Raw genomic sequence first — 25,942 nt, 5'->3', positions numbered from 1 at the left:
CTGCAAAGGGAAGGCAGCAGAGAAGCAGGAAGTTAAGCGCGTTAAGAGTTTGAAGTCAGGTTTGCGCAGTCGTTATCCTGCGGCTGCTCCTCCGTGCCACCAAGAGACTCCGTGGACACGTTAAGTGTCTGTGCCACGTCGAACGTTTGTTGCTGTTTGAACCGCGTAGCCTTTTGTCTCTGGAGGAGCCAGTGCCGAGGGGCCGCAGGCCACGGGCAGCCATCGGTCGGGTCCCTTTGGGGCCCCCGGGCCTGGGGCCTGGAGGGTGCTCCGGCCCGGTCTGCGGGGCTGCCCAGCGGTCCTGGGGCCGGGAGGCTGCTGCTGTGAGCACAGGGCGGGCGGCCTCTGTTTTTCTCTTCTCTCTCTGACCCCCGCTTGGGGATCCCCGGCGCTTGTGTCCGCGGTCCCGCGGGGTGCCCCTGTTTTCCCCACAGAGGGAAGTGTGAGTCTGTCGGTTTTCTCCTTGCAGGCCTTCTCCGTTCTGTGGCAGATTTGTCCTTCAAGCCTCAGTTGAGTTGGGGTGAGAGCAGCTTTTGTCCCCGAGTCCTCCAGCCCTGCCGTCCTGTTCAGTGTCAGGTGGGTCTGGAGGGGACGAGATGGCAGCTGGGTCCCCCTCCCTTCCCCCTTCCCCGGGCTCGGAGGGCATTCGCACGCAGAGGCCTTGGCAGAGCTGTCCCCTCCAGGACCAGTGCCGCTTTGAGCCTCCTCGGCCAGTGGAGGGACGGGGCTGAAGCCGGGAGTGGGCGTCGGGTTCGTGGGTACCTTGAGTGGGGGAAGCTCAGTGTGCACACAGAGCCACGCATTCGGGTCTTCTCCAGGCCCAGGTCAGGAAGCTGTCACGTGTGAGTTAGAGTCAGGGGCCCGAGTGCCCTTGGCTGCGGGCCCCCGCGGGGCCTGACTGCTCCCTCGGTCCCGAGTGCCAGCACGGGCCACGGGGGCACGGCCGCGGCTGACCCCTTCCCCCGGAGCCTGGGAAGGGCCTGGAGGAGCCAGGGCAGAAGGGATGCCTTCCCAGCCCTCACAAGTCTATGGGCCACGCTCAGGGCTGCCGAAGGGGCATTCAGGCAGGTGGCCCGGCCCGAGGGGCCCGTGGTCCCTAGACCCCAAGGATCGTGCACTGGGAGGGCCGGGCACAGAGCCCTTTTGCCGAGTACTGTGATTGGCTTAGCAAATATATTTTTAACATCTTTCCTTGCCAAGTATTGTCTTGGGTGTTGAGAATTCAGCAGTGAAAGGGAAAGAACGTCTCACCTGCTCTGTGGGAGCTTTGCGGTGTGGTCAGGGAGGCAGAATCATGACCTAAATAGGAAGGTGTGATGATGGCTGGAGGGTGGACCACAGAGTGTGGCCAGAGACTCCCGAGCAGGCCCCTATCCTGGGACAACGCCCCCATGCCCTGAGAGGGTCCCCCAGCAGGCCTCCCATCCTGGGACACACCCCCCCCAAAAACAGCAGGCCTCCCCTCCTGGGAAAACCCCCCTCCCCACCAGCAGGCCTCCCCTCTTGGGACACCCCCCCTCCACCAGCAGGCCCCTGTCCTGGGACAACCCCCCCATGCCCTGAGAGGGTCCCCCAGCAGGCCTCCCGTCCTAGGACACCCCCCTGCCCCCCCAGCAGACCTCCTCTCCTGGGACAGCCCCCCTCCCACCAGCAGGCCTCCCCTCCTGGGACACGTCCCCCCCACCCCGACCAGCAGGCCTCCCGTCCTAGGACACCCCCTCCCCACCAGCAGGCCTCCCCTCTTGGGACACCCCCTGCCCCCACCAGCAGGCCTCCCCTCCTGGGACAACCCCCCATGCTCCGAGTGGGTCCCCCAGCAGGTCCCAGTTCTGGGACAACACCCGCCTTCCCCAGCAGGTCCCAGTTCTGGGACACCCCCCTGCCCCCTGGCAGGCTCCTGTCCAGTGGGTAGCTTGGGAAGGGCGTCCTTGAGGGGCTGTGTTTGTTCTGAGTGGGGAGGTTGAGTGGGTATAACCAGCTGTGTGTTCTGGTTTTTAGTGGGCAGGACATTCCGAGAATGGGGGGGGGGGGCGGGGACAGTGATAATAAGCTGAAATTTAAAAGTTGATGGTATGAGTTTTAAATAAACGATCTTATTTGGTCCTAAAAATAAGCCCGTGGTAGGAAATTTCTGGTCTTTTCGCGGTTGACCCAGCTGAGGCCCAGACCGGCTCTGCCTCTTGCTTGTGCCTCCACTGCTGCTGATCGGGGCCTGGGGTCCAGGCGTCTGGCGCTAACATGGCGGCGTGAAGTGCGGAAAGCGCGCCTTCTCGTCTGTTGCTGTCCCCTGGCCCCGTGGTTGGCAGTCGGTGACGTCTGTTGGGTGAGTGAAAGTGGCCGAGCTGGGGTGTGAACCGTCCGCTGTCCTGGACCCCACGGAGGTGTCCGCAGGCGTGTGCTGAGACCCCGACGCGTGTGAGAGCAGTGGCCCTGTGACCCCCCGAGGACCCAGGTGTGGGGGTGTGCCCGTGCACGCAAGTGCCGGTGCGGGTGGAAGGTGGGACTTGGACAGTCGGTGTCCTTCTGTGCTGCTCTCGCGCCCCGTGTGCCGCCGTGGGGTCCCTCCAGGGGTGCCCCTGCCCCCCCCCCCAACCTCCCCCACGCTGTCTTCATCCCTTCTGGGTTCTTGTGGCATTCACCTCCTGTCCCCTCCGGGGCTGAGTCTGGGAGAGCGGGGCTCCCTCCGGGGCTGGTCTGACCCCAGATGGGCGCGTGCGACACCGGACAGAACTTTCTGTGTGGGACACGAAGCAGCAGCCTCCCTTGACTCACTGGGGATGCCTCCCAGTTGGTCAGTCATCGTGCTCAGAGCCCATCTTGTCTGGGTTTCTGCCTGGTCAGCAGAGCAACGGTCAGCTCCATGAGGACAAAGCCTGTCTGGTGCCTGACCTTCCAGCTTGAGAAGAGCCTTCTTAAATTAGAGCTATTTGGGTCACGTCCTGCGTCCCGGAAACTCCGGCTTTGCGTGCTTTGGTGAGTGGTGAAGGCCTTGGGGTCACCGTTGCGGGTGATGTTTTGCACTCTGCGATCCCAGGGATGCGGGCCAGGAGCCGTCCCGGACCCGGGTTTATAAAGCACGTCTCCATCCCGGTGTCCGTGTCGCCTTCGGTACGACAACCGAGCATCGGGCTCCTGCTTCTCGCCGAGCTGGGTTCAGACCTCGGCTCAGTCTGCAAGTCACTGAACTCAGGAAGCCTGTTTCCTCCTCTGAGAGAGTGAGCGCCTGCCTCCCGTTTGCTCTGAAAGTGGGTTGATCGGCTGGTTCATTCGTGCTTCGGTTGAGCAGATACTCACTGAATGCCTGTTGGGTTCCGGGCGCTGGGTTCTCCGCGGTGAAGAGCAGGCACAGTGAGCCATGGCGTGGAGATGGCCTTGCTGGGCGCCTCGCACGCAGGGAGCACGCTGGAGCTCGGCTGCCTGTGCCCTGCCCTTCCAGGGAAGAAAGGCAGGCCCGTCTAATTCGGCCTCGCGGTGCGGGGGCCCCTCTGATCCAGGCCTCGCGGTGCGGTGCGGGGGGAGCAGGCTGGGAGGGGGAGGGGGCTCCTCTGGCCGTGGGGAGCCGGCCTGGACCCCGGAAGGGGATTTGGGATAGAGAAGTGTGAGATCCCGGTGAAATCGCTTTGGGGAGTCTCCCTTGATCCCTGCTCCTTCCCACAGGGGCGCCGCAGAGCTTTTCATCAGCAGGTTGAAATGCCGGTGAGGGTCCTGTGCAGCAGGCGCCAGCCCAGGGCCGTCGGGAGGAGCACAATGACCCCCCGGGCACCTCCAGGCCCGGTGGCCGTCCCCGTGTCGGGCCCGCTCTGGAGCGCTCCGTCAGCGCGGCCCTGCCATCCTGGGCGGCCGGGGGACCCTGTATGGGAGCCGTGAGGAGTGAAGGCGGCCGGGAAGGCAGTTGGGCCCAGAGGCGGGGAAGGCGTGTTGTCAGGGGCTGACGCTGCGCCCCGGGACAGCACTGCGGCGGCCCTGGACCCGGGAGGACCCAAGGCCCCCAGCAAGCTGCTGGGGGCCGGGCCCGGGGCCTTCCCGCTCCCCTCTGGTCAGACGGTGACAGTGGCGCGGGGCACTGTGGGCCAGCTTTTCCGTGGAGGCGGCTGTCTCCTCGCTGGTCCGTGGCGCTCCACCTCCCAGACGGAGAGCCGTGTGTCACCAGCTCCAGAAAGCTCTCCTCTCCCGCCGTGCTCCCTCCGAGCCACGCCGTCCTGTTTCTAACACCACAGCCCTGCCTTCCCTGTTTGTAAGTTGTGTGTAAATGGAATTGTACAACGTGTCGTCTTTTGTATTTGCTTTCTTTTGCTCAAAACCACGTTTCTGTGGGCAGTTACTTCTTCTGTGTTTTACGAGTGGAGTAGAGCATAGTGTGCTTTTTTATGCATTCACACGTAACGTTGAGTTTCTTCGTTTCTTGGTGCGTGTGAACGTCGGGGTGATCATTCTCGTCTTTTGTTGCACGGAGATCTGCGTTTGTGTCCGGGCACCCGGGAGCACAGCCGCCCCACCACGGGCACGTCCGTGGGGTCCCAGCCGCCCAGCTGCTGGCGTCAGTGCGCACAGCACCCTGGGGCTCCAGAGCCGCTCGCGCTGGAGGCTGTTCCAGGGTGGGTGGTGGGACCTCCTCGTGTCTCGAGTTTGCATTTCCCAGGGTGTGGATGGGGACGACACCCCTTCGCGTGATTACCGGGCGTGTGGGGCTCGCTCTGGTGAGGCCCCTGGCACGTCCGTGGTCTCGTTTTCTCCCTTCTGCCGTTTTCTTTATGACCCGTACGAATTCTGCACGGATTCTGCACACCAGCCTTTTCTCAGCTGTTTGCGTTACAGATGCCTTCTCTCTGAGTCAGGTTTTCACTCTCTGCAACTTAAAAGAAGGTCTTAACTTTAATGCCATCTAATTTATCCACGTGAACCTTCCTTGATGGTTATCATCTCCTGTGCCCTCTTTAGGAAACCGTCGTCTGCCCCACAGTTACCGACGTATGCTTCAGTGTTATCCTCTCTATCGTTTGGCCTTTCCACACTTAACCTCCCCACGTGAAGCTTAATGTGCCACGGCGGGCTCTGCCCCCCACCCCCACCCCACAATGGCGTTTATCGAGACCCTTCCTTTCTCACTGCCTGCTGGGCTGCTTATGTGGTGAAATCAGAGTGCACATCTGCACTGGTCTGTTTCTCTCTCTTTTTACCCAGACCACACTACCTTAGTCACTGGGACTCTCCTCAGCCCTGCTACCTGATAGAGCCAGCACCCCCTCCCCAGCCGCCTCGCCTGGAGGTGACCCTTTACGTTTGCATGTTGAGTTTGGAATCCAGTCTGTCCATTTCTACGGTAAACCCGCCGAGCTGTCTGTTGGGACTGCACTGATTAAGTGCCATCTTGGTAAGAGTGCATCCGATCCGTGAACGTGGCGCGTACTTCTGTGTTTTTAGGGCATCTTTGTTTTTTCTCTGTTTTATAAGGTTTTCTAGGTGGACGTCTTATAGGTTTGTATTGTTGTGTTTTTTTGTTTGTTCGTTTGACAGTGTAGATGGCATCTTTTCTAAAGTGTAATTTTACAACTATTTGTTGCTGGCACATAGAGATGGAATTAAAGTTTGATTATTGACTTTGATCCAGCAACATTCTAAACTTATTTTAATAAGTTCTCTGTGGATTCCATTGGATTTTCTGTGTCACCTGCTCATAATAGTTTTTAATTCTTTCCAGTCACCTTTGTGGCTCTTCTGGCCTTATTCTGCTGCTCATCACCTCCAACACTGTTCTGGACAGAAGCGTTTTGGTAGCTGGTGAAGGAAAATTGTCACACTTCGCTGTTGCAGGCCATGGTGAAGCTCCCTTCCAAGTCCTCATTTGCTAAGAGGGTTTTTGTTTATTGTTTTCATCATGAATAGATGTTGAATTTTAATCAAAGGCTTTTTCTGGATATACTGAGCTGATCATATGATTTTTCTTTACTCCATTAATGTGGAAAATTAAATTAATTGATTTTCAAATGTTAAACCAAACGTGCTTTTCAGGGATAAGCAAACCTGACTATGGCTTTTCCTTCCTAAGTAATGTTTAGTTTGGTTTGCTAATGAGTAGGTTGGAGATTTTGCCTCTGTGTTTATGAGAGATTTCAATGATTAATTTTCATTTCTTTTTAAGTTTATTTTTTTGAGTTTATTTTTGAGAGAGAGACGGAGACAGAGAGTGAATACGCAGGGGAGGGACAGAGAGAGGTGGGGAAAGAGAGAATCCCAAGCTGGCTTTGCGGTGCCAGTGCAGAGCCCGACGTGGGGCTTGAACTCGTGAACCATAAATGAGATCGTGACCTGAGCCGAAATCAAGACCTGCCTGAGCCACCCAGGAAGGTGCCTCTTAATTTTCATTTCTTATAATGTCCTCATCAAGTTTTGCTGTCATGGTTTTTCTGACTTTATAGAACGAGTCAGGGAGTTCTCTTTCTCTTCTCTGTAACGGTATGTATGAGATCGGGGGTGTTTCCTCAAGTGTTGGGTAAATTTCAGCAGTGAAGGCATCTGGGCCTGTGGGGTTTCTGGGTTGGAAAGATTTTAAATTGGGGCTTTGATTTCTTTCAACAGCTTTGAAGTCATTTGAATTTTGTTTCTGGGTGACCAGTCGTCTCCATGACCTGCAGCTGCGTCCTCTTGTTCAGTCTGGTTGTTTGGTTACGTGTTTGCTCTCTCTCAAGCTGTCTCATCACGTTTATCCGTTTTAGTAGTCACTGGAATGAACCAACTTCTAGCATTCTTGATTCTGTACCATGTGTATTCTGTTTCATTAATTTCTATTTTCATATTTTTTCCTTTTCCTTTTTAATTTGTTCTAACTTTTGAGCTATGTAGATGATCGGTTTTTAACTTTCTTCTCTGTGTTCTGGGCTATAAACATAGATGCCTGCTGTAGTTCTGATAACATTGTATTTTTCTCATCATTCATTTCAAAATATTCAGTTTCAATTGTGATTTAAAAAAAATTTTTTTAATGTTTATTTATTTTTGAGAGAGAGAGAGAGAGAGAGAGAGAGAGCGAGCATGAGTGGGGAAGGAGCAGAGAGAGAAGGAGACACAGAATCAGAAGCAGGCTCTAGGCTCCGAGCTCTCAGCACAGAGCCTGATGTGGGGCTCAAACCCACAAACCATGAGATTGTGACCTGAGCCGAAGTCGGATGCTTAACCGACTGAGCCACCCAGGTGCCCCTCGATTGTGATTTTTATTTTGACCACGAGGTTATTTAGAAATAAATTTCTCAATTTCCAACATTTTGTGAACACCTCGTTATTTATTTATAGCCCAATATCATTGTTTTCTGAGCCCATACCTCATACCAGTCCTTTGAAATTTGCTGAGACTTGCTGGAGGGACCGCGTAGAAGTCAGCGTTTGTGACCGGCCCGTGCACACTTCAGAGTGACACGTGTTCCGCACTGGCTGCATGCGGTGCCTTATCAACGCCGTGGATCGGTTGCTAATCGTGCTGTTCAAATTTTCCGTGTTCCCAGTGAGGTTTCCCTCTTTTTCTCTCTGATCCTGAGGGAGTTGTGTTGGACTATCCCAGCTTGACTCTCAGTTTGTCTGTTTCTCCTTTTAATCTGGTCAGTTACGGCGTGTCTTCTGGCACTGCCTTATTAGGCCCATATAGGCTGCAAACAATTATCTTCCTGGTCCATTTAGCCTTTTGTTGTTATGAAATAGTCGTCTTAGATACTTTTGATCCTTGAATCTCCTTTGTGTGATATCAAGACAGATCCCTCCACTTGCGTTTGTATAGCATTTGTGCCTTTCACGTTCTCAGGTTTTACTTGGAGTCTTTGTTCCTTATTTTATTATGATATCGCTCCTGCACAGGTTAGGCTTTGTATTTTATTCATTCTGAAAATCTTTATTTTTTTTAGTTGAAATATTTTAGTTGTAATTAACGATAAGTTTGTTTTGAAATTAACCGTCTTTTTATTTGCCTTCTGCTGGTTTTTGTTGTTTTTTTTTTTTGTTTTGTTTTGTTTTGTTTTTTTTTAATTAATACCTGTCGCAGACTAGACCATTTCCCCCTGGTTATCTTGTAGTAGCATATGCTTTAGTGTAATTTTTAGGGGCTATTTTGGTAATTATAACATAGATTCTTTATCAAAGTCTAATAAAACTGAATACTTCTCTCTCTCCTGGGCAATTCAAGGAACCTTAAAACATGACATCTGTTGACCTTTTTGCTTTACGTATAGACTATTGTTATGTTCTTTACACATACACACACACACACACACACACACACACACACAGCTGAGAAGCTATTGTTGTTACTTTTTTTTAATGTTTTGCTTATTTGTTTTGAGAGAGCGTGTGGAGGCACGTGGGGTGGGGACAGAGAGAGAGTCTTAAGCAGGCTTTGCGCCTGACGGAGGGCACCGTCTCCCGAGCCGCGAGACCTTGACCTGAGCCGAGATCAAGTCTTCTTTCTCTGTTCACCTATCAGTGGATGCTTGGGCTGCTTCCGTATCTGGGCTGTTGTAGACAATGCAGTAAACGTAGGGGTGCATGTATCCTTTGTAATTAGTGTTTTCGTATTCATTGGGTAAATACCCAGTCGTGAAATTCCTGTCTTTGGTCATACTAGTTTTAATTTTTTGAGGAACCTCCATTCTGTTTCCACAGTGGCCGCACCAGTTTGCATTCCCACCGGCAGCGGAAGGGGATTTCCCTTTCTCTGCATCCTCACCAATACTTGCTGTCTCCTGTGTTGTTGATTTTAGCCACCGTGACAGGTGTGAGAGCGTATCTCGTTGTAGTTTTGATTTGCATTTCCCTGATGATGAGTGACGTTGAGCATCTTTTCATGTGTTTGTTGGCCATCTGGATGTCTCCTTTGGAGAAATGTCTGTCCGTGTTTTCTGCCCATTTTTAATTGGATTATTTGTTTCTTGAGTGCTGAGTTGCGTAAGTTCATTATATATTTTGGATATTAACCCGTTATCAGATACATCATTTGCAAATATCTTCTCCCATTCTGTAGGTTATCTTTTAGTTTTGTTGACTGTCTCCTTCCTCTGGGCAGAAGCTTTTTATTATGATGTAGTCCAAATAGGTAATTTTGCCTTTCCTTCCCTTGTCTCAGGAGACACGTCTAGAAAAAAGTTACTACAGCCGATGTCAGGGAGGTTGCTACCTGTGTTCTCCTCTAGGAGTTCATGGGTTCAAGTCTCACATTTAAGATCCTTAATCTATTTTGAGGTTATTTTTGTGTGCGGTGTAAGAAAGTGGTCCGATTTCATTCTTTTGCATGTGATCGTCCAGTTTGTTACTGTGGTCTTTGTGTGTTCATTCACATTTACGCGTGTTTGTTGGTTACCCGCCAGCCTCTCTAGGCATCCATCTGGATCACTTACCTTCTGCTTGCGGCACACCCTTCAGTAAGTATTTCCTTCGGTATGGATCTGATGCTGAGGGATTACCTCAGTTTTTCCTAGCGTGACACTGTATTCATTACACGTTCACTTCTAAAGAATACTTTGCTGGGGAACACCAGAGTGACTCAGTCGGTTGAGGGTCTGACTCTTGATTTTGGCTCAGGTCACGATCTCGTGGTTTGTGGGATCAAGCCCCACGTCGGGCTCTGTGCTGACAGTGTGGATTCTTCTTGGGACTCTGCCCGTCTCTCTCAAAATAAGTAGATAAACTTAAAAAAATTCTTTTGCCGGGTATGGAATTCTCAGTTGGCCACCCACGCCCTTTGAGCCTGTACTTGTGCTGCCTTTTGACTTGCACCGGGTGAGTTCATGAGTAAGTCACCCCCTTCCTGGGGCCAGTCCCTTGTCCGCTTTCTCCTGTCCAGCTCTTTGTACTTTTTTTTTCCTTTGGAACAGTTTTGGGTCTACAAAAAAGTGGAGAAGACGGTACAGAGATGGCTTCTGTATTATTTCCCCCACCCCACAGTTTCGCCTAACACTAACATCCTGAATTTTCCCGGGGCATGTCTGACACGATGAATACACCAGTATGGGTACGTTATCTCTAATTAACGGCCATGGTTTATGGTAAGGTTGACTCTTGTGCGGGTCTGTGAGCTTTGGCAAATACATGTTATTTATGCTGACACGTAAATATCATTTGCGAACATGTATGTATGATTGCTTCTGTCTTCTGCAAGAGATTTTAAGGAGTTGGTATCATTTCTTGATTAAATAGTTGGTGGAATTCACCAAGGAAACCATTGGAGTCTGGTGCCTTCTTTTTAGGAGGGTTATTATCAATTCAACTTCATTCAATAGACAGAAGCCAACTCAGATTTTCTGTTTCTCTTCTTGCAAATTGCGATCATTTGTGCCTTTTAAGGATTTGGTCCATTACACATAAGTTACGAAGTTTTGGGGCAGGGATTTGTTCCTAATAATCTTACTCTTTTTCACATTACTGGGATTGATAGTGATGACCTTTCTCTCACATCCAATGTTAGCAATTTGTGTCTTTTCTGTTTTGTCTTGGCTTCTCTGGTTGTGACGCGGTCAGCATGTTAGAGGCTTTTCAATGTCGTTGATCTTCTCAAAGAACCAACTTTTGGTTTTGTTGATTTTTCTCAGTTGTTTTCCTGTTTTCAATTTCACTGATTTCTGTTCTAATTTTCATCATTTCTTTTCTTTTGCTCGGTTTAGGCTTACATTACTCTTCTTTCTTTCGTTTTCTAAGACAGAAGCTTTGATGATTGATTTTAGATTTCTTTCCTAAAATAGCATTCAGTGCTATCCATTCCCTCGAAGCCCTGCTTTTGCTACACGTTGTGATAAGTTGGTTTTCATTTCATCTTGTTAAAAATACTGTCCTATTTCTCTTAGGATTTCTGTGACCCGTGTGTTATTTAGATAAGCGTTGTTTAATCTCTAAATATTTTGGGATTTTCCAGCCATCTTTCTATTACTGATTTCCATTTTAATTCTAGAGTGCTCTGAAAGCTTACTTGGTGTGATTTCTGCCCTTTTCAGTGTGTTTAGTTGTGTTTTACGGCCCAGAGTGTGGTCTGTCTTGGTGAATGTTCCACACGAGCTGGAGAGGAATGTGTGTCCTACCGTTGGCGTATGAAGTATTTTATCAATGTCAATTAGATCCAGTTGATTGATGGTGCTATTTGGTTCAACTACATCCTTACTGATTTTCTGCCTCCTGGATCTGTCAATTACTGATGGAGGGCACGGAAGTCTCCAGCTACACCAGGAGATATGTCTGTTTCTCCTTGAAGTTTTATCAGTTTTGCCTCACGTATTTTGACCCTCTATTGAAAGGTGCATACGTGTTTAGGATTGGTAAATCTTTGGGGGAATGTTGACCCCTTTATCATTATGTAGTCCCCCTCTTATCTCCATAGGCGTTTCTGTGTCCTGAGGTCTGCTTGGCCCGAGATTGGTAAAGCTTCCCCTTCAGCTTTGCTGTCTTTTGACTGAGGTTAGCATGACATATCTTTCTCCACCCTTTAACTTTTCTGTCTGTGTTTGTATATGTGCAGTAGGTTTTTTATAGACATATAATTGGACCCGTTCTAATCCACGTTGACGGTATCTTCCGGTTGGCGTGTTTAGATCGCTCGCAGTGATACCGAGGCAGTTTGTTTGGCCGCTGTGATGTGGTTCGCGTTTTCCACGTGGACACTTGTTCTTTGGTCCTTTTGGACTCTTCTGTGTCGAGGTGCCTTGTTTGGTTTTAGCCGAGTATCTCATGGGACTCTGTTTTTCTCTCGTTTTCTCCGGTAACTCATGAGTTACGGGTCTCAAGTCCTGTGTTGTCATGCTCACCCCAGAACTGGCAGCTTGGCGGAAGTCTGAGTCCATCCTTAGACGGTACTGTCCCCCCGCACAGGTAGCGCGGTGCCTTGCACCAGGTGTCCCAAGTCCCCTCCCCCCGTCCCTTATGACAGCGCTGGTCTCCTGAGGCCTTGCTAACCCTGCTCCTGTGAGCATAGTCTGTTAGAGCAGGTAAGACCCGGAAGGTGGAAGAGACTGCTTGCCCCTCACCTGCTCCTTCTCCGAAGCTCTGCCTTTCTTTACGCCGATCCGACTTCGGACTGCTACGCACCTTCTAATATTTCTTGTGGGGCAGGTGTACCCCGACGGATCCCGCGTGCTGTTTTTGTCTGAGGATGCCTTTATTTCCCCTCTGCTTCTGAAGGGTGATTTCACTGGATGCAGAGTTCTGGGCGAGGCAGGTTTTTCTCTGCTCAAGTAGACGTCCCTCCCCGCCCCGGCCCCGGCCCCGGCCCCGGTCCCGGTCTCGGTCTCTCACGTGCTGCCTGCCTCTGGTGGGATTTCTCTGTCTTCGGTTTCAGGGTTTGAGTATGATTTGCCGGGTGTAGGTTTTTTGGTGTTTATCTTGCTTGTGGTCCTCTGAGCTCCCTGGACCTGGGGTTGGGTGGCATTCTGGAAAGTCTCCCATTCAGAGGGGTGTTTCCTCTGCTCCCGGTGTCATGGTGCAGAGCCCACCCCTGTCGTAACTGGCCCTCGTTCTGGGGCGCAGCTTTCCTCATCATTTCTCTCTCCGCGTCTCAGTCGGGGAAGTTTCTGTTGACACGTGTCTGTCTTCGTTTTGTCGTACCCATTTTTGCCCCATCTTTGCCTGTGTTGTTTTATTCTTTTTCTTATTTTTGACTTGGTTGCTGGCTCATTAATTTTCAGCTTTCAGCTTTTCTAATATAGACACTGAATTTATAAGTTTCCTGCTGTGTTCTTTTTTCTTGCATCTTTTTCCCTCCCTTTTATATTTTTCTCGGTTTCTTCTCTTTTAGAGGTTCCTGGGCATATTTAATAGACTGGGTAAACTATCTTTATCCCTTTGGGAGCAATTTAAGGCTCCAGGCCTCCCTTAAATGCTTTTATTATATGTTCTATTCTTTTCCCCCTGAATTTCTATTTTTAATTGGTATTTTTTCAGTAGAGAAGTTGAGAAGTCATGAAATCCTGAACGAGTAGGCAGTAAGAAGTTCACCTGTCCCTGCCCCGTCTGCCCAACCCCCCCCCCGAACACCTGCCTGGAGGCAGCCAGGGGTCTGGTTCGGCTTGCACAGGCCGCGTGGGTGTGGGTGTGGGTGTGTGCACACGCGAATGGTTTACTCTCGTATCTCCTTAAGAAAAGTGTTGTGCCCCACACCTCCTCTGCAGCCTTAGCGTCTCATAGGTATTTAAGTATCTAGTGTTGGTCGCCACTCATTTCTTGTTAGTGGGTGACGAGCAGGTTCATTCTGCCTTTTCCTCCCCCACCCATGAGTCAGGCGCCCTGCGATCTCACAGTTATGGCTGTGGTAGCACGTGCCACTAGCGCGTCGCTCGTGTTCCTTTCTTCTTTCTCGGTCTGGCTTCCGTGACCACTTGCCTTCGGCAATACGTCTTGTGTGCTCTCCTCCAGTGAAGTCGTTGCTGGTGAGCAGCTCCCTACCGCCCCAGACTGTGTGTCGCCGCGGACGGGCACGTCTGGCGGCCTTCCCGTGGCCAGCCTGCTGCGGGGGCCGCATCCACGCATGTGGGTGTCTGCCCTCCCAGGGCGCACCCCATCCGCCCCCGCCCCTCGCGCACTCTGCAAGGTCTGCGATCTTCTGCAGCTGAGGGTGGGCGCTTCTAATCCATTCTGGAAGTTTCTCAGCCGTCGTGACCTTGACTGTTGCCCTCCGTCCGAGGTGCTGTTTCTCCCTGATTCTGATAGAAACCCTCAGCCTCCCAGTGCTCCCGTCACCCAGCCGCTGCCTCCTCTTTCCGGTTTGTCCTTTGTCTGCTTTCTGCTTTGTTCCTCAGATTTCAGCCACATCTGAATCGCCGTTCTACTTGTTCACGTTTTTGAATTGTTATTTTACCTTGTTGAGCTTTATTTAATTTGCATTTTGGTTTTGTTTTTAAATTTGCTTCTTTGATGTACTGTTTCTCGCTAATAATTTAAGTCCCTTTCTTTATTATTTTGAATGTACCGTGCATACTTTCTATTTCTGCTTCCGATTATTTTATTACCTGAGTACTGTGGGTTTAATTCTCCTAATTCCAGTGCTTGCTGGCCTATTTTCATTTTTCTTGTGTGATTTATTTGTATTTTTTACTGTTACCTTACGGTCCTTAGAACTTTCTCTTTGCAACTTGTTTGATGGGCAGAGCGTGGTCCTGCTTTCCCAGCCTGGATCTCTGCGTGTGCTCCTGCCACGAGCCTGCTCGCACTGTGGTCTTGCGGTGCTGTGCACAGTTAATCCGCCGGCAGTCAGCGCTGCGTGTGCCTGTGTGGGTAGGTACCACCATCTGTTTCTTTGTAAGGTTTGCCCCCTGTGCATACCGACTTTTTTGGTCCTGGTTCTCTGCTCTCGTCTCCCACCCGGTTCGGGCACCTGCAGGAAGGGACTGGTTCCAGTCCCTCCCCGGGAGACTCCTGCTCCGGGCTCCAGGGCCGGCCGCGCCCCCTGGACTCAGGAGGAGCCCAGGAGACTCAGGGGTCAGTTTACGTGAGGGGGGCACGTGCGAGGGGCAGTGTTTGTTAGGACCACGTGCCGGGGTGTCTGTGCCTGGGCGCCCGTGGAGTAGGGCGGCTCTGGTCTTTGGGAACCCAGGAGGACACAGCTCATCCGACACCAGTCAGGGCGATCGTGCGCAGGAGCAGCACCTCCCCTCTGGCCTCCGTCCCCGTCGTGGCCGGGCATTGCCTGAGGAGACGGGCTCTGAGCCCTGAACCAGACTCCGCGGTGCCTGCGGCTGCGGCTGCCGCTGCCTGGGGATTGCTGGGGTTTGCTGTCTGGGCATACGCGGGAGGAGCTCCAAGAGGGGCACCCCAGGGGATCTGTCACCCGGGGTTTGCACCGGTCGGGGTTTCATGTCGGGGGCTCGGTCTGTGATGTGGGGGCTTAGGGTCAGACGCGCCTCCCTGGCCTCAGAACAGGAAGGCTTTGGGCTGGAGGGGAGGAGACGGCCGGAAGAGAGACCCCTGACCCCAGAAGAGAGGCCCCAGGGGCTGTGCCTGCTGGATGTCCCTCACTGGTTTTTCGGACTTTGCACCTTTCCCCGTGTCCTCCCTCCTTCCTGCACCCTCTCGGGGAAATTACAAAAGCCTGCATCCCGGCCCAGCGTTGGGGGCTGGAGCGCTAGTGTCCCTGGGCATCGCGTTGGTGACCATGGCCCGTGGGACTGCAGAGGCGGGGGTCTGGGTCCCCGGGACCAGCCAGGGGTGAGAGGCGGCAGTGGGGCCTGCTGCTGGCAGGCCTGTCCCGTGAACAGAGCTGTCCTTGGGACAGAGGCAGGATTGGCTAGCACGGCCCGGCCAGTGTGGGCCCCAAGGGCAGGGAGGACAGTGGACGTCGTCTTCCCAGGCAGACCTGTCTGCCCAGCCCCGTGGAGAAGAAGTTACCGCTCCTGGTGGAGGGTGCTTTGGGTGGTGGGGAGCGGCCGCGGCTGAGATGCATACCGCCGGGGTCGGGGGGAAGGCCCGCGTCCGGGGCCCGCCAGCGTTGGTTTCGCTGTTCTGAGCTGCCCGCAGAGGGGCTCTGGCTTCCGCATCAGTAGATACAAGCCCGACAAAGTAGGGCATGTTTTTCAAACGCTCTTGGCTTTCCAGAGCATGTCAGCTGGTTGCCGCGGATCCTCGGTCTCCACGCCCACGGCCCCTGGGGTCGGCATCCTTCCTGCGGGAGACCCCAGACCCTTGGTGCGTGCGCAGCCCCTGTGCCTCAGCTTCCTGTCCAGAAGGCTGAGGCCTGCCTCGATGGCCACTCATTGCCAGTGTTGGGGCTGGCTGTGCACCGTCGCACAGCACCGCCTACCAGCCCTGTCCCCTCATTTCTGCTGAGGAAGGAAGCATTTAGTTTGTCCAGAGCCCCTGGTCTCTGCCCTCCTCAGGTTCCGGCCCCTTACTGGGAGCATTCCAGAGCTTCCAGAAGATTCCTCCTGTCCCTGGTACCAACCTGCCTGCGGGGCTCAGCGCTGGTTGGGGAGGTGGGCCGGAAGACAGGACGGCTGGGCAGGGTCTTGAGCCGTCAGTCCTGCGTCTGTCCTGGAGTCGGGCACTGGCCTGTCAGCCCTTGGCGGGGAGGGAGGCTCCGTGTCCTGGAGGCCCGGGGGCAGGAGGGCCGGTGACTGTTACCCACACGCGAGGCTGCCGGGCCAGCGCACTCCTTCCCAGACGGCTGGGGCGGCGAGGGCGGGGCGGGGCCTGGGGTTCATCTGCGCGTGGGCGACCGACCCTGCCCTCATCCACGCGTGGAGCTGCCAATGACTCTGTGACCAGCAGGCATGCTCGAAGTCAACGGGACTGCTCTGCGCCCGGCGGCAAGTGTCCCCTTCTACTTCTTCGGGCGAGTCTCTGAGGCCTCCTCGTGGACCGGATGCCTGTTTGTTCAGAGATTAATCATCGGCATTTGCTCAAGTGGAAACAAAGCAAACTTTACCACAAGCGGAATTGGTCATTAAAAAGTCATTATCAAATAAAACCAGCACACTTGGTCTTTCGCTTTTCCTTGTAATGACAAAGCGACGTCTTTAACGGGAACGAACGACGAACTTGCTCCCAAACGTTTTCCTCCTCGCCGGCCGAGGCGCCCGCAGACCCGATGAAGAGTGCCGTGCTGGAAGGCGGGTTGTGGGGATTTATTGGTCAATCAGGGAGACGATCACAGCTTGCTCAGGAAGGCAAGTCCCCCCGCCCGGGCCCCCCGGGGCGCCCGCACTCTGGTAGGGACGACTCCGGTAACCAGCTCGAGCCATAAAAGTCAATACGAAGATAAAGGATTTCAATAAAATTGTGACACTCGATAAACCTTCCTGTGGAAACAAATTTCCCACGGACGTGCGACCAGTTCCAGTTGGATTTGTAACTTTAATTTCTCGGTGAATTTCTTGTCATCAGCTAATTTTGCAGTCCGCGGCAGGGCGAAGACCGAGTCTGAGGCTCGTGAGCCCTGTGCCTTCCCCCGGTCCCACCCGAGAAGAAGGGGCCTCTCCAACCCGGAGGACGTTGAGTGGGGGGGACTGTTTCGGGGCCGTGAAGGTGCCTGTGCGGACTGTCCCTGTGGTGCGCCTGGTCGCCCTGCCCTGATGGGACAGCGGCCGAGAGCCGGGCCGGCGCAGAGCCGGGCGGTGCCGGGGCCGGAGCGGGTGCGCCGTGAACCCGTGGAGGTGTGTTTGGCGACACGGGTGAGGCCACCGGGCCTCGTTCACGGGGCGGCGCGTGGACGCCGCATCCGTGATGGCGTCAGCCCTCAGGTCCGCTGTGTGTGAGCGGGGATTAACCCACTGATCTGGGAACTGATGCCGGGGATGACTGCTCCGGCCTCGGGGCCCCGGCTGGAGCAGAGTCGGGCCAGACCCGGCCCGTGCACACCCCACCCTTCCTCCCTGGGCTGTGCTGCCCCAGGCAGAGCCCCGGAGCTCCGTGTCCCGCAGCAGCGGCATCTCTGGGCGCCTGCGTGCGATAGAGACCCTCAGGCCCCAGCCCGGTCTGCGGAGCTGACCCCCGGGACACTGGCCCACGTGAAGCTCTGAGACGCGTGTGCCGGTGCACCTGGGTGTCTGCGGGGTGATGGGATTTTCTCCCTGCGGGCTTCCCAGGTGACAGCAGCCTGCAGAATGTGGGGCGGGAGAGCAGGTGCCAGCCCCAGCTCAGGCCTGTGTTAAGGGCCGAGGAAGAGTCCAGGTTCCTAGGGCACGAGGATGGACGGTGGGCAGCCCACAGGGGAGACAGAGGCTCCTTTCTGGGTACGGGTGCCCTCTGTGCAGACCCTCCAGAGCCGCTCGGCTGCTGGACCGAGGGACACCTCGGGTCTCTGCGACTTTCCCTGGCTGGCCTCCAGGAGGTTGTCTCCCCGCACGAACATCTGAGGAAGGAATCTTCCAGTCCTGGGCAGGAGAAGCCGCCCATGCCTCCCAGGGCCCCTGACTCTGGTTCACACTCAGCCTTAATAAGCGTTTCTGGCAGGACACCCCTGAGCAGTGGCTTCTCTGTGGCGCTTGGTCCTGATGCAGTGGCATCGGTACATCCTTCCCCGAAACCTGGTGCGCCTTTGCAGGGGGCTCTCCCTTTGTGCAAGAAATGGAGAAAGGGTGCCGGGCCTGGCTGGTGCCCAGTGACACATCTGTGGCCTGAGATTGGGGCCCCAGGCATCCTGTGAGCTGTGTGGGGAGACAGGGAGCTTGCTAAGGCCAGAGCTAATGAGTGGGGAGCCAGGGGCGGTTCGCGTCTGGGTGGAAGGAACGTGCATCCCGCTTCTTGCTCCCACCCGGTCGCCTGCTGCTTGGATGGATCCGTCCTCTCTCCCGACTGCTGCGTGCAGCCTGGCCCAGAGGCCAGGTCAGGAGTCACGGGCGGTGGGGCATTCAAACCCACGGCCTGGCCTGGTCCCGCCGCCGCTGCGTTCCTGGGACCGTGTCTGGAGTTTGGCGGCCCCCGGGGCTGGCGGGATGGGATAGAGGGCCTCTGCGCAGCTGGGGCAGTCGGCAGGCCCGGGGAGGGGGCTCTGGCCACCACAGGCCTCCATAGACCCTGCAGCTCGAGGCCGGGCGGTCGTGGGGAGCACCCGGGCCCAGCCCGGCCTTGGGCTGTGCTCGGGCTGCTGGTTCAGAGCCGCTCAGGCCCCGTCTTGGCCTCACGGGGCTCCGTGAGGATCCAAACGCCCCTCGGCCCGTTGAGAGGCCGCGTGAGCCCCCCACCCTCCTGCTGCCTCCGCGTGGCGTCTGCTGTCACGTCGTGCGTGTTCCTCCGGGGTCCCGTCACCGTCCCCGGCCTGACCGCCTGCTATGTGTGCCCACAGGAGCGAGACGGCATGCGTGCCATCCTGGGGTCCTACGACAGCGAGCTGACCCCGGCCGAGTACTCGCCCCAGCTGACCCGTCGGATGCGTGAGGCTGAGGACATGGTCCAGAAGGTGCACGCGCACAGCTCGGAGATGGAGGTGAGTGTGCGGGCGGGCCCGGCGCATGCGGGCTCCGCGCCCCGACCGGCGGCCGGGGGAGGGGGGCCGCCAAGGGGCCGTGGCAGTGCTGTCGCGTGCAGACCTTCAGCGGTGGTTCGAATGGCTGTTCCCGCCGCACCCAGCGAGTCGCCGTAAGCATCAGCGTGTTAATAGCCATCTGGTTACGGCACACCAGGTGCCGTGTGGAACGTTACCGAGGAGAGATTTGCGGGGAAGGCTCTCTGACCCCTTCGGTCCTCCCTGGCGTGTTTTACGTGAGAGCTCCCTCTTGTCCGTGTGCCGTGTGCACCCTCCTCACTTAAGTACGAGGCCCGCGGTTCTGGCACCTCCAGGGCCGCGTTTGGGGTGATGGGGTGATGGGGGTGACTTGAGAACCTACGGGCTGGCACGGTTAACCCGTCTCACCTTTCCGGGCCTGCACGCGGTCTGTCTCACCGGCTCTGGTAACCTCCACGAGGGCTCACCAGGGCCCGAGCGGCTGCCTGCAGGGAGGAGCAGGCTCGGGGAGGCTGGCCGCCAGGCATTCCCCGGCCAGGCTCCCCGCTCCCTGTCCCTGGCCGTTCTGGAACATCAACAAGCAGGTGGAGAGAAGCTCGCTGCCTTCAGGTGCCCGCGATTGGCAGCCGGCCCCCTTTGGGGGAGCGCAGGCAGTGGTTGGGTCAGTGCACCCTGGGGGTCGGGCCTGGACCCTGTCCAGCCCTTCTCAGAGGCCCGGGTCCCCTGTGGAGTGCTGTGTGCCTCCTGGCCCCCAGCAGGTGGCAGCAGATGAAGCACCAGGTCCTGCTCCGTTCAGGCCTGCGGTGGGGCGGGGTGGGGGGTGTGGGGGCTCCCCAGGCCTGTCTCCTTCTCTCATCGCCAAGACTCCCCTGGCCTCCCTCTGGCCTCTCTCAGAACCTGTGCCAGGAGAAGAGGAGGGTGTCCTCCCCCTCCTCCCCGGGAGGCCGAGGTGGCTGCCTGGCACATGTCACGGGAGGGTGCGGGGTAGGGGTGAGGATGGGGGTCTGGGGCAGGGGTGGGGTGGCGATGCCCACCACGTGCCAAGTCTCAGAGCTCCTTCTGCCGGGGGACCCGGTGCCCGACGAGTTCAGTCCCGTGCCAGCTGCTGCTGGCACTCAGGGACCCCTGCTCTCGAGTTGGCCGTGGGACCAGGACCCATCACGCGGTGTGAGGGAGCCGGTGGGGGAGCCCCGTCTCGCCCACTTGCGGTGACGTGTGTCACCCCCGCAGCGAGCCCCACGCCGTCTGATCAGGGTGTGGGGTGGGACGCGGCGCTCTGGCGGCCGGAGCAGGGGCAGCCTGGCCGCTTGCCGGGACCGCAGGGCTCCCTGCCGCGCACGTGCGCAGAGAGGCGCACACGCAGCCAGTGGCGCTTTGTGCGCTTGGAGGAGGGCGGTGGCTCTTTAGCGGGGGTCTCGCGTGGAAGGGAAGAGGCGGAGATGCGCCAGATACCGCGTTCCCCTGCTCCTTCCGTGCGGCCCGTCGGTGGCACGGAGACCGGGCTCGCTCAGTGGCCGCCTTGCAACTAGCGACCGTTCTCACGCAGGCTCTCCCGTGGCACCAGGACCGCCCCGGTTCCCCCATGAGAGGCACCCCTGACCTGCTTGTCACCCAGGAGGAGGTCTGGGTTAGGGAGAAGGGGGCCCAGCTTTAGGAACTAAGCCCATAGCAACACAAGGAGGGGCTTTGGTGGGGGGGGGGGGGCGGGTCTTGGGTTCAGGAAAGTCTTGGGGCGAGCTCCCAGATGACGTGGACGTCATGCCTGCCATTGGCGACACCAGCAGGAACGGGGTGGGCACCGTGTGGCAGCTGGAGCCAGACCGGGGACCCACGGCCAGCTCTGCCTCTCCTGCTGTCACCTTCTGTGACCGGCGTCCATCTCCTGACGGGTGTTGTCCTGTCCTGTCCCCTGGCCCCGTGGGTGGTGGCTCTCTCTGCAGAACAGGGGAGGAGGGAGAGCACCCGGGGGCATTTCCCCGTGCTCGGGTCAGGCAGGGCGAGGGTCCCGGCTCAGGCTGCGGATGCAGTCCCCCTGAAAGCTAGCAAACAGGTCCCTCGGGAGCTGGTGGGGTCGGGAGAGAAGGGCACGGTGCTGCTGTGCTGGGCCCTGTGGGTGGTGGTGGTGGACTGTGAGTCGGGGTCTGCTCTGTTTAGTTTTCTGCCCACTCCCGGGTCTGGGAGCCTCATGGACGTGCCAGAAGGCAGGGACAGAGCCTTACTTTAAGGTGAGGCACCGAAACCCAGATGCTGGCCTGACCTGCGTTTGGCCCCGACACGCTCCCGTGGAGCCGAGTCCTGCAGACCCAGGCGTCCCGTTGATGGAGGGCGGGCACGTGAGGGTGCCGGTGGGTTCACGGTCTTCATAGGGAGCATCTGCTCTCTGGCGGCCTGAGGGGCCTGGCCAGACCCTCCTTCCATCTCCAGCCTGACCGGTTTGGGGGACAGACCTCCGGGTCCGGACTGTCCCCCGCAGGGCAGCTCGTCACGGGCACGCAGGGTCCCCGAAGCCCTTTCTCCCGTCTCTCGGCCGTGGGGCTGCGCTCCAGACAGGAGTCCCGACCCCTCCCTGCCTGCAGGCCTGGGCTGCGACCTCAGCTCTGCCTACCTGCTTCCTGACCCCCAGCGGGCAGGCAGCCTCGGGAGAGGCCTGGGGCCCAGTGTCGGGCTTGGGCCAGGACGGCCTGCTGGTCCAGTCCAGCGGCCGCAAGGTAGGGAACAGTCACGGGTGCCCCAGCCTTGCCTCCGCGCCCCCCCCCCCCCGCCACCCCCCAGGGTCACAGAGGCCACATGCTGACCCCGGATCCTGTAGGCCATAGAGTGCCGCCCTCCAGGGTTCAGGGGCTGTTTTCCCGTTCTTATTTATTAAACAGGAACATTTTATGTATCAGGATCTCGGAGAGCATCAAAAGCTGCTCCAGGGGGCCTGACAGAAGTTTATTGGTTGAGCATCGTGTGTTGGCACACAGTGAAAAGTTACGTAACTTCATAGAACCTGGTTGTTAAGGTTCCTTAGTGCCTCCCAGTCAAGCCATCCGTCACGGCGCCGATGCAGGCAAAGCGCCGGGGGCACACGGAGGCCCAGGACGAGCAGCCTTGCGCCGAGCGCTCGCTGGCGAGCCCCCGGAGTCGCTCCCATTTTGTTCAACCGCCTTAAGGAGCCGCGGGGAGCCGCGAGGTGCGTGCAGGGAGAACACCCCCACGGCCCGCGGGGTCCGATTACGGCGGCGGATTAACTCTCCGCGGCTCCCCGCCCGCCTGACGGATTGCCGGTCTGGAAGGCAAGGTCCAGGGGGACGGAGGGAGAGAACATCGTTGCCATGCCGCCGCTCGGCGCGCCTGGCGGGGGTGGGGTGTGCACCTCTCTCTCTGCCTCTGCCCACCGCCACCTGCTGCTTTTCCCTTTCGTTTCCGGGCGGGCTCTCTTTCCTTCCTTGTTGTCTTTGTGTTCGGTCCTCACGCTGTCCTTTACGTCTTCTCTCTCTCACCCCCCGCTCTCTGCCACGGCTGCCACCTGCGCTCCAGCCCTCACCCCGGGCCCCCGTGGCTCCTCACTCGGGTCAGCGGGTCAGCCTTGTCCGTAGAGGGCCAGGTGGTAAGTTCCGTGGGCTGTGTGGCCACACGGTCGGCTCTGTGGCTGTGGCAGCTGGAAGGCAGCTTCGGGCCGTCTGTGGATGGTGGGGGCTGCTGTGTCCCACTGAAACTTTACCGGCAAAACAGGTGGGGGGGCCTGGGATTGGGAGGCCGGCTGTGGTTGTCGGATGCCTGGTCTAGCCCCGGCTCTTCCTGGGACCCCCGGGATGCTGCTGCTTGATGTGAAGCCACCCCAGCAGCGTGGGGCTCCCGGGCCCGGTTGGGTGGCACTGGGCCCCACGCGGCCTGTCCGGCACAGCACGCGGTATGCCCTCACACGGGCCGCGCCAGTGGGCCCCCCTGTTCACTGATGGGAAGGATGGGGGCGGGGCGAGTTTGACGAGGTCCCTGCTTCTTTCCAGGCGCTGCAGTTCCCTCGCTGAGCTTAATCGGGTGGTTCTAACGTGGAGCACGTCTGAGTCCGGCAGACACGGCCCAGTGAGGCGGACCGGGGAATGCTGAGATTGGGAGAATCCCAGCGGCCCGTCTCTAGTGAAGTTGGTGCCACTTTGCGTGGAGTTTATTTATTCCATTTAATAAAGCGGCTGCAGAGGTTGATAGCGCGCGTCACGAACCTTCCTCCGTCGACCGAGCTATAAATATGCAGCTCGTGCTGCTCTGATCCAACATATCAGCCCGATTTGTTTTTCCAATTTATTTAATTAAAACAGATAATGGTGCTGTTGGCTTCAGGAAGGTGTGAGGAAAAATCCCGATTTCACATGGCGGTGGGTCCGAAAGCGCTTCCCTCTTCCAGCACGGGGAGGATGGCCGCCCCGATGCTACCAGCCGCCCGCCCCGCGCTGCCTCTGCGAGGGTCCGACCGCAGTGCTTGCGCCCTCCTGCCCTGGCTGCGGGAGGGGTGGTTTGGCCTCCGGAGGAACCCCGGGGAGCTCACAGATCCGCGCTACTTACAAACGCCGTCTGGTCGTTCTCCTTGCACAAAGACCTCAGGGTGACTGTCCTGGAAAAAAGCGCCCACAACACCTCGGAAAATCTCGAGGCAGCGTTAAACTGTATTACAGACAAGGGGAAACAAGCAGGGGTGAGTGAGAAGAGCCGGGCCCGGGGAACCCTCCGTGGGGAATGCTCCCCAGCGTGCAGGTGGGAGACCCAGGGGAGGCAGACGTCGTGGGGAGGCACTGGCTCCTGTGCTCGGGACAGAGGCGGGAGGCCCGTGCAGGACGCCTCAGGGAGCCCCGGCCTGCGCGTGTCACTACCGGCCGCCCCGTGGGTCGGGCCGCTGCCCCCTCCTGCGCTCTGAGAAGGGCGGGCGCTAGGCTTGCGGAGCCGGCTGCCGCCAGCTCCGCGGATGTGTGATCGGCCCATACGAAACGACAGACACCCGAGGGGTGCGGGGTGGTGCCGCGCTGACCCCACCGCTGTGGCTCGTCGTCGCCCCTGCGTCGCCCGGCCTCCCCCGCCGGTCATTTTTGTAGCGGGAGCAGAGTGTGATGTGCTGTCTTGGCGGATCCAAGCTCGTGACGCCGAATCATCAGCGTGCTCCTGTCCCCTTGCTGCGTGTGAGGCCCCCACGTCTCATTCCCCTCACGCCCGGAAGCGAGTACGCTCTCACCCGCACCCCGTTTCTCCCACCTGGCCCCGGCCGACCGCCTTGCCGCTCTCCCTTCCTGCCAGCTGGGCGTCCTCAGGGTCTGCGTGTCCGTGAGGGTTTGCAGCGTTTTCACGTGTCTTCCTTCCTTTTCGCTTCACGCAGTGTCCTCCGGGTTCCTTCGTCTTGTCGCAGATGACGGCGTCTCATCCTTTTCCGAAGCGAAGCAACGCTCCATCGTGTATGGGTAGCGCGTTTGTCCGCCGTCCACTGGCGGCGCCTCGCCTCGGCTCTTTGCGTGTCTGGGCCGCCGTGAGTCGGGCCGCGGAGAACCTGGGCGTCCGGGCCTTCTTTGAGAGGGAGCTTTTGTTTCCTTTTGACACGTTCCCAGAACGGGAACACCGGATCGTGCGGGTCATACTTGTAGTTTTAAGTTTTTGAGGAGCCTCCGCACGGTTTCCCCTGGCGGCTGCGCCCGTTTGCGGTCCCCCCAGCGGCGCGCGACGCGTCCCTCAGCGACGCTCGCCGTCTCTCGTCTCGTTTAGCACACCCGCCCTCGCCAGCGTGAGGGGCACCCGACCGGTCCCGACGTGCGTGTGCCTGATGCTGCGTGTGCTGAGCGCCTTGTCGTGGACCTGCCGGCCGGCCGCGTTTGCGGCGCCCTGTCGCGGATTGGCTGGGCGTCCGTGTTCTCGGGGAAAACTGTGCATCCTTTGCCCACTGTTTGTTTGGGTGTTTGGTGATTTGATATCGGGTCGCACGAGTTCCTTACATACGCGGTTGTTAACCCCTTATCCACGTACGGTTCGCAAATTCTGTCTCCCACCACCTTCCGTTTTGTCAGTGGTTTCCTGTGCGGGCAGAAGATTTTTAGTTGGATTCAGAGCCACCGGTTTGTTTTTGCCTTTGTTGCCTGTGCTTTTGATATCAAATCAAAAAAAAAAAAAACAACAACAAAACAAACCATCACAAAGATGAATGAGCCTTTCCCGTTTTCTTCTTGGACTTTTATGGTTCCGGGCCCGTGTTTGGAGTTGATTTTGTGCGTGTGGTGTGAGACTAGGGGTCCACTACTGTTCCTTTGCATGTGGACATCCAGTTTCCTCAAGGCTGTTCCTTGAAGAGCCTGTCCTTTCCCCGTCGTGAATCCTTGACAGCTGGGCTCCCTGTTCTGCCGCGTCGGTCTGCATGTCTGTTCTTGTGCGGGCGTTACTCTGTCTTGATTACTGCGGCTTCGTGGCGGCTTGAAATCAGGAAGTGTGATGCCTCCGGCCTCGCCGTCCTTATTTAAGATTTCTTTAGCTATTCAGGGTCTTCTGAGGTTCGGTACATATTTTAGGATTACTTTTTCTGTTTTTGTGACAAATGCCATAGAGATTGCATTGAATCCGGAGTTTCCTTTGGGTAACGGACATTTTAAAAAACGTATATATTAATTTATTTTCAGCGAGAGAGAGGAAGAGAGAGCATGAGCGAGGGAGGGGCAGAGAGAGAGGGAGAGAGAGCATCCCAGGCAGGCTCCCTGCTGTCAGTGCAGAGCCTGATGTGGGCCTCGAACTCACAAACCGGGAGATCACGACCTGAGCCGAAAGCAGCAGTTGACTGCTTAACCGGCTGAGCCACCCAGGCGCCCCAGGTAATATGGATGTTTTAACAGTATTAGGTCTTCCAGTCCGTGAGTGTGGAATGACTTTTTATTTGTTTGTGTTTTGTTCGGTTTCTTTGGTCAGTGTTTTACAGTTTTCAGTCTATAGGTCTTTCACCTCCTCCCTTAGATTTATTTCTGGGTATTTTATTGCTTTTTTGATGCTGATGCAGTAGAATTGTTTCCTTGTTCAGATTGTTCGCTCTCAGCCTATAGAAACGCA

At 56.7% G+C, this 25,942-nt stretch overlaps 1 protein-coding gene across 4 annotated transcripts in view; it reads left to right on the top strand.

The window, feature by feature from the left end:
* Nucleotides 1-25,942, top strand: part of MAD1L1 (mitotic arrest deficient 1 like 1) — a 316,953-nt gene that overhangs the window by 149,331 nt on the left and 141,680 nt on the right. For 3 of the 4 annotated variants that reach the window (XM_042971184.1, XM_042971183.1, XM_042971186.1), the window contains one exon: nucleotides 18,734-18,874. In XM_042971184.1, coding sequence (XP_042827118.1) covers nucleotides 18,734-18,874 — 141 coding nt within the window. Of the gene's footprint in view, nucleotides 1-3,479; nucleotides 3,503-18,733; nucleotides 18,875-25,942 lie in introns of those variants that run through there. The other variant, XM_042971185.1, reaches the window with a different exon arrangement.

This window comes from Panthera tigris, chromosome E3 (genome assembly GCF_018350195.1).
Source record: "Panthera tigris isolate Pti1 chromosome E3, P.tigris_Pti1_mat1.1, whole genome shotgun sequence".
NCBI classification, from domain to species: domain Eukaryota; kingdom Metazoa; phylum Chordata; class Mammalia; order Carnivora; family Felidae; genus Panthera; species Panthera tigris.
The sequence above is the reverse complement of the archived record's forward strand: the minus strand, read 5'-3'. Positions and strand labels throughout refer to the sequence as shown.